The sequence below is a fragment of the Malurus melanocephalus genome, unplaced genomic scaffold (assembly GCF_030028575.1).
Source record: "Malurus melanocephalus ecotype Western Australia unplaced genomic scaffold, MMel_1.1 scaffold_55, whole genome shotgun sequence".
In the NCBI taxonomy this organism is placed as follows: Eukaryota; Metazoa; Chordata; class Aves; order Passeriformes; family Maluridae; genus Malurus; species Malurus melanocephalus.
The window spans coordinates 259,556-278,780 of record NW_026623287.1 but is presented as its reverse complement, the minus strand read 5'-3'; the positions used below and the strand labels follow the sequence as shown (position 1 = coordinate 278,780).

The 19,225-nt window shown below is 41.5% G+C and overlaps 1 protein-coding gene across 1 annotated transcript in view; it reads left to right on the top strand.

Moving 5' to 3' along the window:
* Nucleotides 1-19,208, top strand: part of TPGS2 (tubulin polyglutamylase complex subunit 2) — a 21,081-nt gene extending 1,873 nt beyond the window's left edge. Inside the window, exons 2-7 of the mRNA XM_057365595.1 lie at nt 2,804-2,883; nt 10,852-10,939; nt 12,070-12,201; nt 14,276-14,389; nt 16,053-16,213; nt 17,801-19,208. Coding sequence (XP_057221578.1) covers nt 2,804-2,883; nt 10,852-10,939; nt 12,070-12,201; nt 14,276-14,389; nt 16,053-16,213; nt 17,801-18,028 — 803 coding nt within the window. The 3' untranslated portion in view covers nt 18,029-19,208. The remainder of the gene's footprint in view (nt 1-2,803; nt 2,884-10,851; nt 10,940-12,069; nt 12,202-14,275; nt 14,390-16,052; nt 16,214-17,800) is intronic.
* The last annotated feature ends 17 nt before the right edge of the window (nt 19,209-19,225 follow it).

Sequence of the window (19,225 nt, the reverse complement as noted above, 5' to 3'; positions counted from 1 at the left end):
TTTTGTTTCATTGTTTTTCTCTCTGTGTCTCTGACAACTTGGGCAATACAGCAATGTGCGTCCGGGTCCATCGCAGTGATGTTTCACTCTGCTTCTGTTTTCTGTCTTTCCACACCTGGGATTTTTGCATATTTTTTTCCAGTGAAGTAGTCCAAGGTATTTCAACTGTGCCACCAAACAAATTAGAATTGCTTAGCTAATTGGGAAACTTTACCAGTCTGTTCTTGTTTCTTTCAAAAAACAAAGCATATCTCATTCAGACTGACACCTTGCTCAGTAATTAGTAGTACTAGGAGCTATCTTAGTTTTAATCTTTTGGAACGTCTCATGAAGTCACTTGATATTTTCTGCCTACTGTAAAGTACAATCAGGCATTGTTTTGTTGGTTTGGGGTTCTGTTTTGTTTTTTTTTAACTTTAGTCTCTGTGGAAGTCCCTACAAGGAAGGCTATTATCTCACCAGCCTTGTGGAGGTTATACCTTCAGGGGAAAAAGGGAGACATCTTTCCCATTGCCAATATGATTCATTTTGCTGGAGTTTTGTGAGTAATAGAAAATTCCAGAAAGATTTATTATTCATAACTAAGTCAGAATGGAAGGTGTTAGTTAGTTCTTCTGGACTGCCCAAAGCAGAGCCATACTTTCATTAGATAAGAACATAATTTATTCAGACATTTTAAAATKATGTTGAGAGTTAAACCAACTTATAGGCAGTATTAGCAGTACTGTAAAGACTGAATATGCTGTGATTTCCTGCTTTAGGTTTTTGTCACACCATTACATTGACTCTTTCTGATCAGTAGTGCAAAGCATTTTTGGAAGCTTCCAGACGAAATGTCCTAAAAATAGGTCAGAGTTTGCTATGACTTTGATTCAGATTAATTAGTAGGGTGGAGTCMCCTGAAGTAGTTAAGCTTGATTATGTGTCTAGGTGCCAACAAGGTGGCTTCTTTGTTTCTTCCATTCTTCCTTAATGTTAAATGGAGCTCTTATCCATGACTGAACACATGTGTTAAACATGGTTTTAAGTTCACCCACTGGATATACTTAATATAACATTCTGGCTTTTAAGATGGAATTTTTCTTTCTTTTGATCTTGGATTTGGTTCATACCTCTTTAGAAGTTGCATTTCTCTAGTTCCTAGACATCTTCTTTGACTGAAACAGTATTTAATCTTCTGTCATCCCAGCCAARCTGTTGTGCATGATGAATTAAACATCCCTGATGTTTTCTTTGATCATAGAAATAACAATTACTCTGTTATTATAATCTCTTCAATTTGTCATACAGTTTGCATAGCTTAGATGGAAAAGACCAGTTAGGTTATTGATTCCACTCTCTTGTTCAACAGCTTATAGTGAGCGAGAGACAGATCACCCCCCTTGCACCCACCTATTAGAAGTGAAATTTGGTGAAACATCAGAGTCTTCTCTGTTTTCCGGGTCCCCCTTGGCCAGACAAATTTACCTATGTGACCTACTATAATTTTTTTTCCTGTCTTTAACTTGGACCTTGGTTTTCTGAGGCCATGTTTTATCTTTTCARTTATCTGACAGTGTATCAATCAATGTTTCCAAGTGAAGTTTAGGTTTCCTTCCACTCCTCCACCAAAAGAACAGACCAGGACAATGCTACTGATAGAATTAARAGCCTGGCATTGAAGATAAAAAACAAACCAAAGCTCTCTAGTGCCTGCTTTTCCTGTCTGGTGCACTGTGTATGTTTTACCAGAAAGCAATTATCATGTGTGTGACTGCTTTTGAGGCCAACCCTTTCACAACAGAGCCAGTCTTGAAAGCCCTGCATAGTTATCACTCCTATTCCATGGTCCTGTCTGCTGGGCTTGCAGTTCCCACAACAAGTTAGTAGTCTTTCTGGGCTTGATCCAAAGAGAATTACCTCAGTGGGAATTATTTCACTTGGCTCCGGTTGAAGTAAAACATTATAAAATGGTAAGTGTGAGGAAGTCTGTTCTGCCATTACACACCTGCAAGGGGTAGCACCATGTGGATTAGTACCTTATATTTATATAGCATTCTTTCCCATTAAATATTCAGATGATTTTTATAGATTTCGAGCTCAGTGCTCATAACAAGTTTGCATATGTCCAGCTGGGMTTGCAGAGAGCTGATGTTGGCTCATGCAAATCCCTTTGGTGGGATCAGGTTGTGTGTCTGTCCAAACCCACTGAATCCAGAGCTGAAGTGTGCCTGTCCTTGTGGAATAGGGTTATTAGCAGTTTACAGCAGCACCATGCTWCTTCTTGTTCCAAGCTGAGGAAATCCTACCCAACAGAAACCACAGAGCATGCTTACAAAGACAGATTCATCTCTCTGTAAGAGTTTGCCTCAGGAGCTATCACTGATTTTTTTTTTCTATGAAACCTCTGCAGAAGATCACACCTTRGAGACAACTTGTATGTGTTTATRTTATAGAATCAGAGAATGGTTTGRGTTGGAAGRGACCTTAAAGATCATCTAGTTCCAATCCCTCCCACCCATTCCTGGTGGGCAGGAATGCCACCACTAAATCAGTTTATGTTAGATATATTATGATATGTGCATTTTATTTGTATAAAAAAATTCAAAGGGTAACGTTTTGTGCAGCACTAGACATCGTCATGCCAAGACATGCTGCATACAGTTACAGACAAAAGAAAGTGACTGCTCAGTCACTAGCACAATGCTTGTAGTCATTAATGCCTTTTGCCTGGCTGTCATTCAGATAAATCTGCAGAATTGTCTGTCTAACAGTGTTGGTGTCACCTGTGCCAGCTGCAAACATGCTTCTCTTTCCCTTTCAGAGACTTCTCCAGGAGTTGCTGAGGTGACATTTGTGGAAAAGGAGCCAGCTGAACGCCACACTATTGTTTCTTGGGAGCAAGTGAGTATTTTCCTGATGAAACTGTGGTGAGATCAGTCTGAATGCATCAGCCCATGGAGAATGTCAAATGCAATGGCARCCTTGTGTTTGTTTATGAGACAGTTTGTTAGCAAGTTGGATGTACAGTGCAGCCTAAACAGGTGTTGTTGGGCTTTTCTCAGCCAGATATCACTCTTTTASTCTGTCACGTGCACCTGATCTGTTGGAGAAACATCATCAGTGTGGGTGCATGCAGGATSACAGCACTAAAGAAATCACGTAACTGTAGCAGGCAGTGGTGACTCAGCGGGGAGCAAACATTTTTCTGACTCAGGTCTGAAAATATTTTCCAACTCCCTTTCAAACAAAATGAAGCRAGGCTTTGTTATCCATGGCCATTAAAGGTAAAAGCCTCAAGCTGGCAAATAACACTGAGCTACCCACTTTGTTCCAGTTATCTGTTTCTCTTTTTAGTCTTAGCAATTCGTTTCAATTTCTCTTATCCCTTTCTTTTGCCTTCTCTTTACCCAATCTTTTGGCCCAGGCAGGCCCCATTGCCTGTTCTAGAACACTATGAAGGACATATGCTCCCCTCACACTCCATTATCTGRCACTCACTGCATCGGTCTGTGTGATCAGAGGGCTCCTGAAAACTGTTGTGTGACTGTCATGAGTAGAGAAGRCATTTTCACTTCCCTTTTGGAATATACATATCTTCATTAGTCCCATGGCTATGGTGCWATAACTGCTTGGTAGTTATCGGTCATGTGTAGGAATGAGACAGTAGAAGCTTTCTTGCCTTTGGAAAGGGACATGGCAGAGGATAGAGTTGAGTGAATTACCCTCCCTCTGCTCCAACCCAGAGATTGCTCTTGTTACTACTGCATAAAGTAACTTCCCCTTTGACATCTTGCCGTTTACAGTTTTTCCTAAACAGTGAGGAAAAGTCTTGGAGTGGTTTTGGTAGTGCCCTATTCCARTTAGTGACATTTACCTAGAATTTATATTTCCAGGTCAGAATGTATGTGACGTAAATGTGTATTAGCTTCTGAAACTTGTCCAGTAGCCAGCAATTGWGGTCAGGGAGAAATGTCCTGTTTTTCAGGTTTGTGTAAACTGATTCTTGGTTTACTGTAGCTGTTGTTCAGGTGTTAGGTTAACTGGGCTGGAAAGTTTGAGGCACCATGACTCTGAGCCGCCTCAGGTCTGGGAACACAAAGTGATATTTGCTCATTCTTCTATTGAGTTGRGAGGACTCCTTCTCCTGGACACGGTGCTCATTCCTCTCATTTTCAGGTACGGCATCTGCACTAAACTGAAATGAGTTGATTTCAAAACTGAGCTCTTGTAAAGCCAAACAAATGCTTCTGAAGTACCAGAAGCACTTCATTCAAGAGAAGCTGAAACAATGTTTCAGTTCTCCCATCACCCCCGCCCAGCGATGGACAAGTCAATGGTGAAAGTAAATGTTGAAAATTAAGTGGGTAGAGTTGAGCAGAACTTCTAAAAGTGAAAGACTTGGCTGTCTATTTATTTGGTTTTGGTTCCAGTTGCATTGACAAAATAAAGCTCCCTTCTCAAATTAAAAGGTAATGGGATTTTTTTTTCCTTTTTTTTTACCTTGAGCTCTGGGGGTGAAGTGTTAATCTGATCCTCGTAATTACAGGACAAACTGTCCTGCTGTGGTGATTAAGTGCAATGCACTCAACAATTCATAAAAACCCTTGCAGGATGAATTTGTAGCTCATTTTTCCTCAAACTTACTTTCTTGTATTTGAATACAGTGTTTGTTTTCATCGGGTTTTTTGCCACTAGGTGGCAATATTTATGTAATAATTTCTCCATTGTTGAGATTTTTAACAAGACTTGTTGGAGTATGTATTTTTAACTTCCCTCTTCATCTTTGGTTATGAAAATATTTGCAGGACTTTGATGTAGGAAAAACAGGTGAAACTGTTYCCAAAATTRYATTATTTTTCCCCCAWYAACTTCTGTCTCTGTTGAGACTTAGCAAAAAAAAGCTTTGTTCTTAGATCATTTTTAATGGAGTCCATTTTTCCAATCCTGTTTCAGTTTTCCAAGGGAAAGATTTTTTTACTGAGAAAAAAATCCAAGTGTTCAGAAGCTYTTAAAAGAAAATCAACCTTTTAAAATTTATAAATTATTAATTAACATATTATTTTATTCATGGTGGCAATATGCATTTTTTGTTTCCATCAGCCATGTTTTCTAAATTGTGCTGTGCCATGTTTATGCTAGTGTGTAGCTGGATACCACCATGTTTTAAAATCATACGTTGATGAGATAAAGAAAAAATCTTTAAAATGTTAAGCTTGTTGAATGTCCCTTATCTGCCATGAAGTTTTGCATGTGAAACTGAGCTTCATGACAGGAGTTAGTGCAGTAAGACAGTACAACAACAGAACAGCTCTTTCCCAAGGCAGAAAGAGCTGTTAAGTCTTACACTTGAGGAAGTCAAGCCTGAAATCACTCCAGAATAACTTATTGGAGATCAGCACATTCACAAAAATAAAGATATATGATTATCAAGCGTGTTTACATGGGTAGCATTGCTTCCCCAAAAATTTCAAGCAGTTCAGTACATTTTAATAAAACTAGATAATTTTTCAACCTTTCCTGATATTAGACCTACCGAGATGTTACCTTTTCCCCAAAAAAAGAGACAAGCAAATAGAAGAGGRATTAGAGACAGAGTAACCTGGTCAGCAGAAAACCAGTAGCTAATAACCATATATCATCCTCTGAACCCTTCCCCACTCCTRAAATTAGTCTGGCAATGGCCCTGCTTCTCTCCACATGTAGTTTTTAGAAGTAAGTGTTACACTAGAGCACTGCTAGGTGGCACTCTGATGCAGTGTCTGAATCACATTTTCTTTTTTACCTCACCTGGAAGAAAAATGAGTCACCCACATCCTTGTTTTGGTTTTCAAAAAGTAGAAAATTGCTTTTTGTTAGAGGGACACAGAGATACCCGAAACCATWTCCTCTTGCCCTTTTCCCTTGTTACTTGGAAGAAAGGCCTGACCCACACCTTGGTTTCAGGTACTTTCAGTACCTTTCAGGCTGCAGAGTGTGAGGTTTCCCCTGAACCTCTTCTTCTTCAGTCTGAACAATCCCAGCCCCCTCAGCCAATCCTGACAGGACTTGTGCTCCAGATCCTTCCACAGCTCCATTCCCTTCTCTGGTTATGCTTCAGCCCCTCAATGTCCTTGCTGTGAGKGARCAAAACCAAACASAACATTRAAGGTGTGGCCTCWCCAGTGCCCAGCACAGGGCGATGGTCACTGCCCTGGTCCTCCTGGCCACGCTGTTGCTGACACAAGCCCAGTGCCTTTGGCTTCTTGGACATCTGGTCACACTCCAGCTCMTGTTCAGCCACTGAAAACCAACACCTGCAGATCCTTTCCCACTGGGCCATTGYATCCCAGCCTGGAGCTGCAGGGGTTGTAGTGACCCTGCAGCAGGACCCAGCASCTGCCTGGTTGAACCTCACCCCATTGGCCTCAGCCCATGGATGCAGCCTGTCCAGATCCCTCTGCAGAGCCTCCCTGCCCTCCAGCACATCAACACTGCCACACAGCTTGGTGCTGTCCTCACACTGACTGAGRSTGCTCTCAGTTCCCTCATTTAGAYCATTGATAAAGATATCACAAGGACTGGRWCCAATACTGATCTCTGGGGRAYACCACTAGTGACCATCTGCCTGCTGGAAGTAATTCCATTCACCAGCACACTCTGGGCCAAGCCATCACCCAGTTTTTAACTCAGGGAACAGAGGAACAGAGCATCTAAGTGACAAGCAGCTGTATCTCCAGGAGAATTCTATGGGATACAGTGTCAAAGATTTTCTGAAGTCCAGGAAGTCAACATCCCCAGCCTTTCYYTCATCCTCTAACAGGGTTACAGATGGAGATGGTGTCAGGCAKTTACGCCTTTCAGGTGGGCCTGACCCCCYGGATCTCCTGTGTGTGCCATGTGRTGGCACTCAGGAAGAGAGATCTCCATGAGCTTCCCCAGCAMCGAGGTCAGGCTGACAGGCCTGTAGTTTCTTGCTTCCTCTTTCAACCCTTTCTTATGCACAATCCAGGGACATCCTGGGCTGCTCCATCTCTACTGTGTTGTACTTCCAGCAGATGTCTGGAAAGTCATCCTCCTTGATTTGACCGGATCTGTTTTTGACTTCAAATATACATKCAGGGGTGCACATCTTCAAGAGTCCTTTTTGGCATCCTTGTAGTGTCCAAGCCTGCCATCCCTGATCCCCATGAGCACAGGATCTACCCACCTTGAGCTTGCCTTGTGGCTCTGACTGTGGGAGAGGTGGGGAAGTGGGTCCAGCACAGCCAGTGCATGAAACTGTTTCTTCAAGCTGCATGATGGGGAACAGGCTGGAGAACTTTTGGGAGGTAAATAGTGTTTCCCTTCTTGTTTGGGAGGTAGACAGTTAAGTTTGTTAAGTTTTATAATATTGTGATTGAAAAACTGGCTGCACAACAATATCCTCAAGAGACCTGTTAGATCCTGCTCTCTGCAGCAGGGTATTATCTCTGCTCTAGCCCCAGAAAATCAAGGTGATGTCCTGGGAGTCTCTCTGAGTCAGATTTATCAAAGGTGCAACAAGAACATCTCCGTATGTTATATAAATTGATACTAGCATTCACTGGCAGTTAGGACAAACCAGCCAGGAAACTGCAGGATATTAGGGAGAGAGAAAGGTGGCTGTTGATATGGTCTGATACTTGGAAGCCCTGAGAAGTAACATGAGTGCCTTCCTTCTCTTCCCAAAAGTTGGATAAAACTCATTCATGTTTTTAGGGAAGTCTCTCTAGAGTTATATGTTTTGATTGATTTCTATTTTTTAGTATATTTGCTTGAGAGGCATTGTGTCAACAGTGCTTTAAGTGAWTTGCCTTATGTCAGGGTTTTTAGCTTTGGATCCAGTTCTAATCAGGTCCTGGCAGCAAAACTAGCCTGGTTCTAATATTTTTCTCTGCACTCGATGGACCGTGCTTTCTCAGGAGACTATTTGGGAATATTACAGAGAACAAACTAAAGGAATAGACCTCACGCACCATATTGGGTACTTGAGATATTTTGTTTTATGAGCTGATGAGTGTAACCAGATGACTAGAATGAAAACAGCTGCTTGCCAGGSCTATGGTTAAGCCAATTCTGAGGTGTTATTTAGGAATAATAWGTTTTATGGGGCTGGAGATCACAACCCTGAAAACTGGCTGTTAAGTAGGAGAAATACAGAGATAAGCTGTTTTTAATATATAGGGGCTGTTTCTCTGACTGCTATCAGAAGATTACTGTTCTAGTGTCATACGGTCATGTGGCTAAGCATAATATGACAGARCAATCAATCCTTTCCATTAGGTTAGAGAGATGGGTATTAGTGAAGCTTTTTATTGACAGGCCTTTGCCTATAGACCCCAGATCTGCTCTGGTGGTGAATTTTCTTCCCATATACTTTGCACCRTCATTTGGAAATTCATGCAGAGAGACATGGTTAAGAGAATCCTGAAATAAATTGGTATAGTAACTGTCCAGAGAAACATGCACATGTTGATCTTTCATTCAGAAAAGGAGGATTCAGAGGAGAAAACCTACTCAGATGTGATTYTTCCCTTGTCTTAGTCAGTTGTATTTGCTAAATTTGTGTTGCCTGAGTTGTAGCAGTATTTGTCCAGATACTACAGTGTAAGAAGTTTTAAAACCTGAGATTTTGTCATCTCAATGCATCTGGTTCTCCTGCTTGGAGAAGAACACCCACTGAAGCCAGGAGACACATTCACATATGTCTTTTTACTGCTGTGATATATTAGTTAAAATTGGGAGATTTTAAATGTTTTGAAAGTGTTACATAAACTTCTGTACTCTCCTGCGGCTTTGTAGTAGATCTGTCATACGTTGTTTCTTCATAGTTTTAGCTGTAGTCACTGTGCTTACCGCTTCAGCTTGAAACTGGCCGTGATGAAAGCACAGCATGAAATTATAAATATTTGGGACTGGGGAGAACCCACAGACAAAGGTGTGTTTGTTAAAGGCATTTGAAGAACGTCAGATATTCCCATGTGGTTTAGTAATCACCTTAAACTTACAACCAGGTCCACAGCMATCAGCAGGCTCTTGTCGAAGAATGGCAAATTCTTCTCAAAACATTTTCTACAGGATCAGGTTATCAGCTTTAATACCTGTGGACCCGAAGGTTTTCCCTACCTGGGTTAGGAAAGTGCTGTGCTGGTGGCCAGGCTGCTTGAGGCAAATAAAATGGCCTGCCCTATTGCAAGCTGCAAAGCCATTAACGTCTGGGACTCACTAGCCATTAGTCTCTGGGATTCCTCATTAATGGATGTGCTTAGAAAGCAAGGTAACAAGCACAAGGTTGCTGGGCAGGTTAATGGGTCCTACATAGTGTGTACACCCCAATTTAGGGGACAGAGACTTTAACTACCAGAGAAAGTGGCTGTAAATAAGGCTTTAACAGACGGAAGATCTGCACTGCTCTTAGTGGAGGGGGTGCATGTGGACAGGAAGAGGCCAGCCCCTTCCCTTGCTCAGCCAGCAGCTGATGACCAGAGGCCAGCATTGCAGGTGGATGCACMGCTGGCGGGTTGCTCCTGGATAGATATATTGAGGCAACATCAGRAAAGATAATTGGATATGTACAAGCTGAAGATGTGGGGGAGAATCAGATAAACTTCTCTTGAAATATTAAAAATTGATGCCCCAAGTGAAGCAGTGATACTTGAACTGCATGTACATCTTCCTTTTCCTTAGCTGCTGGTTACCAGCATATTCTGTCTTTATTTAATTAAATTTTTCCAGAAAGAGTGGGGTGCAGCCCTTGGACAAACCAATGCACAGACTGTGGAAACGCCCTCATCAGAGACTCTCCTGAATTTTGAGGACTGATTCTTTTGGAGTCTTGAGTGTGATGATATTTTAAATTTGAACTCACTGGAATCTTTCTCAATCTATTTTTTCTCTATAAGAGTTGCAATTAGGTCAACAGGTAACTCCTATGCCTTTTGCCTGTCTTCTTAAAACTGTCAGGCTTTGATCCTGTTTAATTTTGTGTACTTGACACTCCAGCGGGAACAGAGGGCCTGCAGCCAGCCCTGTCCCCAGGAGCAGGGTCTACAAATGCCTATGGCTCTATGGGCCTCTTTTTGTTCTGAGGATTTAGCCTTTATCCTTTCTTCCTTGTATTTACTGCCTAACTGAAGAGCCTAAATTAAGAAAGACTCCTTCCACAACCAAGACAGGTATAGGAGAAGGGTTCTGGTTCCCAGAAATTCAGGCTTGCTGGAATTGCTTCTTTCACTGCTGGCTCAGAAGGAAGCAGGCTTAGGAGCCCCAGCCATGCACTGAAGTTTGGAGGGATGAAGCCAGACCAGCAGGTTTGTGAGTCYCGCTTTGCATGTGTTTGCACACATACTTTTTGTTAAGTGAAATGCCAAATCTGCTTGAGTATGTACAGCTTTTGAGTGTATGCTTCTTTCACCTACTTGGAACTGAAGTCCCTGAGAAGAAGAGAGTCATTGTGCTAATATTGTACATGCTTTAGTGGAACAGGTAAGTTTAATCTGATTTCACTTAAAGCAAAACCCTACTTTTGTAAGCCGTGTATATGTAAAAGCTGATTGTTCTGATTTATGTGAGCTTGGAGTGGCTGCTAATCTCAAAAGGTAATATGATGTCTCAGTTGGGGAACAATACTGTAATAATTTTGTGATGACTAACTGCTCATTGTGAAATTTTCCCAAACTACCTTTGTTAAGAGAGCAGCACAGTCCCAAGAATTTCTCCCAAGGCTTTAGAATGAGGTATTTGTACTGATTTGAGTCACCGTGGAGTTAAGCAAAAAACTTGGTGGCAAATATTTCTTACCAATTTTCAGTTGTTCTTAGGTTTTGAGGCATGTTCTAGGTTTTCCCTTAACACTTTGATTTTGATTTGTAGAAAAACTCCTGTGTATTACCAGAAGATTTAAAGAACTTCTATCTGATGACTGATGGCTTCCAGATGACCTGGAGTGTGAAGACCGATGGTGAGTCCCTATGTTCCCCTCCACTGAGACCCTCATTTCATTGCAGCCAGTGCTTCCTTTGCAGGACCTCTTTAATTCCAAAATTACTTTCTGCACAATCAATACACATCTCTCAGGGCAAAATCTATTGCTTGCGTATTCTAGGTTCCCACAGAAGAGGTGCATGCACTGAACTCTGGCAATGAAACAGTTTTTTGTGACATAGATACTGTTCTGTAATACACTGGCCATCTGTTGACACTCAGATTCAGGTGTGTCATTTAAACCTCATACCTTAACTCTGTCTGCAGGTTCAGGGAGAGAGAAACAGCTGTACTTCATTCTCCCATCATAAATCAGTCACCCCCTGATAATGCTTTTTATTAAAATGTGTATGTACATGCTGGAGCGTGATTYTGCTTTCCACCACCCAAAGTCCAAGCTTCATTTTCCATCCTTGTTTGGCCCAGTTTGTTCACTCTGCAGCTATTATCCTGGCTCCCATTGCCTTCAAGTAGGGTTTTCAAACTGGGCTGTGGACACTGCTCACTCCTGAAGATGGGTRTCAAATGCAGGGTCTTTCTCAGGAAGTGAAATGACATTTCAATGACAGTTGACATCAGTGCTTTAGCACCTGCAGTGAGTCCTGTCATGTTTCAAGTACGATTTATCGTGTTGTGACCTCTGAGGAGTGTTGTTTTCAGAGCTCACAARTGCAGAGAGACCTAGACTGCTGATACAACTGTCTTGTTTGAGGAAACATCCAGCAGTGCCTTCTGAGATCCATGGCACATGGCTGGGTGGTTTCTAGTAGGAAATGCACCAGCACAGAAAAGATTTTTGAGGAAGAGGCTGTAGCTGAAATCCTGTAGCCAGGATTTTTAATTTTTCATGGTAATGAGCTAACAGCTGCAGCATAGAGTTTAATTCTCATACCTTTACAGCCCTGAGATGATGTTGGATCACATGTAGTGTGAGTCTGTGTTGTAAAAAGCCTCATTTTTGCTCCTATAGAGTCTTACTTAGTTAAGTGTCCAGGGCTGCTGGGTATAACCATCTCTTCACCCCACAATGGTTGATGTCTGGAGGAAAAGAAGTACTTCCAATGCTTTCCTGACACTGGATGTGATTAATGATCAGTCTTGTTGCAGATACCCCAATGCCCCTGGGCTCCATGGTGATTAACAGTATCTCAAAGCTGTGTCGGCTTGGGGGTTCCTCTATGTACACTCTGCCTAATGCTCCAACTCTTGCTGACCTGGAAGATGACACAGATGAGGAAGGTAAGGCACTGTTAACAGGCTAGAAAACCTGCTGTCTCATCCCTTTTGTTCTATTAAAGTAATGTTAGGATGTAGCACAAGATATGTGGGCCAAAACACCTTCCACTAGACCAGGTGGCTTAGAGCTCCATCCAACATGGCCTTAAACATTGCCAGGATTGGGGTGTCCGCAGCTTCTCTGGGCAACCTGTGCCTCATCACCCTCATAGTAAAAATTTTTTTTCCTAGCATCTAATCTAAGCCTACTCCCTGTCAGTTTGAAGCCATTGCACCTTGTTCTGTCACTRTGTGTCCTTGTAAAATGTCCATCTTTTCTTATAGGCTTCCTTACAGATACTGGAAGGTCACACTTGAGTCACCCTGAAGCCTTCTCTTTTCCTGGCTGAACAAACCCAATTCTTTTAGCACCTCAGCTATCCACGTAGCAGGGCAATTGGAACAAGATGATCTTTAATGTCCCTTGCGTTCAAAGATACAGCAACAGATAAGGTCACTCCAGGTGGATGGGGTTTATTTGGCCTGGCAAGCTGTCTAGGGAATGGTGTTCCTGCCCATGTGAAGGCAGTTGAAACAAGATGACCTTTGAGCTCCCTTTCCACTCCAAACCATTCTATGATTCTGTGACTGTCTGTGTCCTGATGTGGATCTATTACATGTCTTATTAATCCCTACAGCCTTGGCAGGTAGATGTGTATGCTGTGAATGTCATGGGGATTAGTGTTATTTGCATCCTCTTTTAACAGCTTGTCAGCCTTCCTGTGGTATCTATTTGCTGTTCAAACTTTCACCTGAGCCTTGCTCCAGTGATTCAGCTTCTAAAGTCTTTGTGTGCTTATGGTGTTACATGAACAAAAGGTAACGGGTTTTATTTTGGTAATGAAAAGACAAATGGAATTGGAAAAGTAACTGGTACATGCATGTGACTGTGAGGTTACCCTGGAAAATGTGTGTTCTAGGATGCCTAAAAATGCTGGGAATACTGCTATTTGGAGAGAAGAAGAAAGAAAATAAAAGCTCACTCATTTTGTCAGAGCTCTTACAGTCCACCTGGGAAAATGAAGAGGATAAGAATACAGCCAAGTTCACACCGATTTCTTAAGAGAATGCTATTTGATTTCAGTCTTGTCTCTGCATACCTATGGCTCTTCTAGCTTCTGAATGTGGCTGCAAGTATTTTTGGACAGTTTGGCTGCAGTCTTGATCTTCTAGCCATTGTAATGAAATGCACCAAATTCTGCCTCTGTTTAGTGGTTTAAACCTTCATTGATGCATTTACGGGTACAGGTACACTGAGAAAAAAATTACATTCCCACAGAAGTTCTCATTCTGACTATCATGGAAAATTCTTCTGAAGTGTACAGCTTTTATGTCCCACTTCTTCCCCATCAGCTTTAGGTCCTAAAACAGTGTTGTAGAAATGGTTGGTRGTGGTTGTGGGTCATAAGTTGAATAAAAGTCTGATGTTCTTGAGGAGGATGCTCATCTCACACGGGAATGTATGGAGAAATATGTATACCTGCAATTTTATTAAAGTCTTGTCCCAAGAGAAAAAGAATAAATTGTTCTCCCTGTCTGCCTTAGGAAAAAATAAATGATAATAAAAAAAGGAATGGTATATACTACAGAAGTAAAGGGCTTCAGTTAKAGCAGGGAAGATTCAGGATCCATGAGGAAAACAGAGTTCTAAGTGATAAGTGATGGATTTAGGTTCACTGCCTAGAGACTGTGCCACCACTAACAATGGAGAACTTCAAGAAAAGATTAAATTTACCTCAGGAATGACATCTGTAAACCCTAACTTTCTTAATGCCAGGGAGGAACTAGAAGTCAGGTCATCTATTTTCAGCCTGCTTTTGACAATGTGGTTTTTTTCCTAATGGAGATGAAAATTTTGCTCACATTTTTTTCACTTGGTTTTATTTTAAGCATAGGGAACTTCATCATTTCCAAGAAGTATAAATACAATAGTTTGATTTAGTTCTTCATCAGTTAATATATTAATAAGCATAAAACTCTTTGCAACTGAGTCACAGTTTTCCAAACATGTTTCTTTAATTTTTTTCTTTTTTTTCAGGTAATGGAGACAAACCAGAGAAGCCACACTTTGATTCTCGTAGTCTTATCTTTGAATTAGACCCATGCAATGGGAATGGGAAAGTCTGTCTTGTTTATAAGCATGCTGAACCAGGTAAGACTGAAAAGAGAAAATATAGCTATCTCTTGTGGATTGTATCTGGAGGCCACATGTGRAGAGTTATCTTGTATTTCTGATATTCTTTGCAATTTGTAGATTAAACTTCTACTAGAGTGTCCTGTCTGGACTAAGTCAGGAACGAAGCCTTACAGAGACTTAACTAGAGCTAACATTTCTCACTGCTTCTAATGTTGGAGTCTGAGTTATAACTTATGATTTCTGCATGCATATAAACAGGGAAGCATTCAYATGTAACCTACAGACAATTGTGTTGAAATAATACAGAGCTCTACTAATTTATCTCTGGTTAGTTCATGTCTTGGAACAAAGCTCTATTTTGATGAGAAAGGGTATAAGTCTGCTTAAAAAAAAAAGATAGAAGGTAGAAAAAGACCTCAGCTGGCTGTTACACAATTAGACTGGTTCTTCCACCTTGTGCATGTATGCAGAGCCCCCAGGTGCTAACTAGGTCAAAATGTGGCAGGAAGGGTTAATGGGAGGGTGAGAAATGGGATCTGAGCTGTTTCTTCTGGCAGATACAGAGATAGGTGTTATCAGTGAGTGAGCAGTGAAACACCCAAGGCACTTGTAAAGTAGGTGTCATCGGACACAGTGCACAGGTCACTAGATGGATGTGTGTTTATATGTGTGGGTGTGCAAGTGCAATATACAGATTCTTAAGAAAAATCTTGGGTTGTTATCTTTCGTTGGGTGTAACTACAACTGCCATGGCAGGAAGTTCTTGTCCCCTTGCCTTCCAGTGTTAGTGATTTCAGCACATACAGTGGATAACCTGGGCAAGGGAAAGGAGCATTGGTTGCAATGTCAATATCAACACAGAAGCAGTCTGTTTAAATTATAATGTTCAGCATCTCAATATCCCAAGAAAGTAACTTCTTTTTATGCTACACAGGGTGTCACCACCAGAGAAATACTTGATCACTTGGGAAGATTTTGCAAAATGTGTTTTTGTTGGCAGCACACACTCCCATGACTTCCAGACTCTGGACTCTATTCAGTAATCCAGATGACTTACAACTGAGTTAGTTGGTTTTCACTTTGTGGGTCAGATAAATGTTTGCCATAATTGTACTTTGAACTTGTACTACAAAGTTGCCGATGTCCCMGAATGTTCCACATAGCGTGTCAGTCCCAGGTAGTGAAGGAGCAGCATTGCATTCATTGTTCAGCGCACAGCTAGACAAATACCTCATGCAGTGGATGAACATTGGCTGATGGGTAGGGCACAAAGGGTTATAGTAAACRGGGTCACATCAGGCCGACAGCTGCTCACTTGTGGGGTTCTGCACAGCTCCATATTGGGCCAGTGCTCTTCAATGTCTTCATAAACAACTTTCACACAGGACTGGAGGGGATACTAAGTTTGCTCATGATGATAAATTGAGAGGAGCTGATGAGGCTTAAAGAGCCTCAAAGGCCCTGCAGAAAGACCTCAACAAATTTGAGAGATGTGCAACTACCACCCATATGAAGTTTAACAAAGACAAGTGCTGGATTCTTCACCTGAGCTGGGGTGGCCCTGGATGTACATAAAACAGCCTCTCTGATGAGTATGTTGTGTCTCCCACCTGACAATGGCCAGGGGTTAATCTTACCACTTCAAGCAACAGTGTAATTTGTGCTTGCTTTCTTCTAGTGGTCTCCCCAGACACAGAGATATGGTTCCTGGACAGAGCTCTGTACTGGCATTTCCTCACCAAAACCTTCACAGCCTACTACCGCCTGCTYATCACCCACCTGGGTCTCCCACAGTGGCAGTACGCCTTCACCAGCTATGGGGTCAGCCCCCAGGCCAAGGTAGGACAGCAGAGTCCAGCTTGTCAGTATTTTGCATAGTTATAGATTGGAAAAACATCTTCTCACCTTTTGGCAAGTACTCTGRAGGCTCAAGGCAGCCTCCCTGGTGAGCCAAGAAGTTTTCTCCTTCTAACATGTTAACAGTCACTTGTTTCACAGTAATTTGAATTTACAGTACTGTGTTAACTCTGTTTTTTTCATGGCAATTTGGCCTTAATAAAAATTACACACAGAAAAGGGCAATTTAAAGTCCTAGAGGTAGTTACACAAGACCTCTACATAAAAAGTTGTGACCATTCCAGTCCCTTATTATATTAAAATTACTACTCTGCTGTTCCAGAATCCTGCTATTAGGGGTTTCTGCCATGTCTCTGCATGTGACTGGGCCTTCAGCCCTATCCCTGCTTCCATCCTGTGAGAGGTCAGAGATTGGAGCTGATAGTCCTACTGAACAGTGCAGTGTTAGTGTACCTTGGCAAGGCCTGTTGGAACTTCACTTCACCCAGACATGACAGCTGGCATTCCCTGGTCCTGTGTGCACATCAGAATTACTAAAATCACTCCTGACTTCCCATCCAATAGTGGCTCTAGAATTTTTTTCTTTTCATTCCTGATGCCTTCCCTGTTATACTGTGTTGTGYTTCATCAGTCAAGGCTGTACATGGTACTGCTCTCTGCCTTTCTGTAACTTTCCTGCTATAAATACTTTATTATGAATAGYATATTTACAATCTTAAGAGGAATCATTTGTATATTCCCTAATCACTTGCAGACCGTGTTGGTTAAAACCCTCCTAGTTTGTTAACCAKTATCATTTTTAAAGGTTTTCAAGGGGGTGTATTAAAGCCATTTTCCTCTTAGCAGTACATTAATAGATTGCTATCTACATTTTGGTATTGATCTTCTGTTTATCTTGTTCAACACTTTGCTGATCATTTCAGTGTTATTTGTAATACTATTACTCCTACGGTTTAGCTTCCTGATTTTTTCAATGGAAGAGTAGTAGGTGAAAAAAAAGAGTTAAGAAATGTAGGGCATAATGTCAAGATATCCGCTGCAGACAAAAAAAAGTTGTAATTAATTCTAGTTAGAAACAGTAACACAAAATCCTTTGTAAAAAGAGTTTTAAAAAGTCATTTTTTTATGTGTGAAGAGAGGAAGAAAGGTTACATTTTGAGAAATTCAAGTAGTTAGTTTTCAGTTTATACACACATTTAAATTCCAAGGTTTTTAATCCTTTCTGCTTATCTGAATCTAAATAAATATGGTTTAGTTCCATCCCCTCCCTTTGCTTCTCCTCATGTGGTTTAAATCAAGAATTGGTCCTGATAGGGGTTACACTGCAGGAACGGTGGTGTTAGGGTTGTGTCTGGTTCTCCTCTTCCCTGTCTGGAATGCAGTTCCAGGACTGGGGTTGTACCATGCCTTATGTATCCTTATCAAGTACTCTTCCAAGTCCTGTAAACTGGTAAAATTGATAAATAGCATGGGATTAAAATAATGTCCAGGGGAAGACAGGGAGCAAGGTGGAATTGTCTAACTGCAGTGTGAATTTAACCTGTTCTTCCCTACCATCCTGCCTTTCAGCAATGGTTTAACATGTATAAACCCATAACCATCAACACAGCACTCCTGTCTGAAGAAGCTGATTACTTTGTGAACAAGCTGGACCCCAACAAGGTATTTAAAAGCAAGAACAAAACTCCARTGCTCAAGAAGAAACCATCCTCACAGCCGCCAGGCTCCCAAAAGAGTCACACAAGCATGACCACTGCCAAGACATCCTCACTAGCTGGGAATTCTTCAAAGAAGTGAGCCCACCAAATCTGACCSTGGACAATGTTTGCAATAAGCTTTAATGTTTTCTGCTGCAGAGCCTCACTGGTTCAGACCAAGTTCCTTGTGCATGAATAGATGTGCCCATGGAAAACACATTGAGCATTTGCATGAAATATAGCTGCAATGTGGATGTAGTTCCTGGAGACTCTTAGAAAAACACTTGAGATTTTATTCCCTTCTGCTACTTGCAGCACATATTTTTMAGAGGGCATGAAGGAACCCTTGATGTCACTGTTCCATAGGGAAGCTTCTGTTCCTGTACAAGTGCAGCAGTGAAATGAAAGCAAATGTAATTCACCATTACTTTAACGGACCCATGCTGAAGATGRAAGATATTTCTGCCATGTCCTTTGAAAGAAAACTGTCCTGACCTTGCATGCTGTGGGAGCAGGCTGGAGCCCACTGAACAGAGAAGTATCTTTCACTCCAGATAGAATCAAACTCTGCACTTCCCTGTGCTCCTTCCAGCTTCTGCTCTGGGATTTGTAGTGTGATGGACCACTTGCWCTACAGCCCAGACCACTTTTTGGCCTTTGTGCTGTATCTTTTCAGATGGCTTTGTGATTTGCAATAATCCTGAAGCAGCCAGAACCTGCAAGATCCCTTATTGCCTCCCTTTTGTGGGAGCCACTGAGCAGAGTTGAATCCCATCAGCTAGAAGGACCCCTTGATTTGTCACACATTCATTTGCAAAGCTGACCATTGAAACAGCCTTTGACACTTTCCAGTTGGGCAGGATCTCACCAGAGGCCACTGAGATGCTACAGCCTTTAGAAGCCCCTGATGCTGTTTTCTATACTGTAAGTTTTCAGGTTAGACTGCACTTTAACCCATTCACTGCTGTTTTTCAGTTACACCTGATTGTTTCCATTACTTTTCTATGCTATTCTGTCTTCCAAATAAGCTGGAATCATGGTAGCACCCAGCACATTTCGTGCCTAAATATGGAAATCAAAGTCACTGTCTTCAAATAAGCATTGACTATTTAAGCAGCATCATCTTTAATTTTTGAAACTACCACATAATTACACAAGACAAACCTACCTCACAGGAATGTTGTGAGGCTTTCATGAGTATTTGTATGGCCTTCAGAAAGATGAAGGCATCCTGTAAGTGCTTAATAGTGTTTTAATAAATATTTGAGTATTTTCCTCCAGAGTGATTGGGTATTTG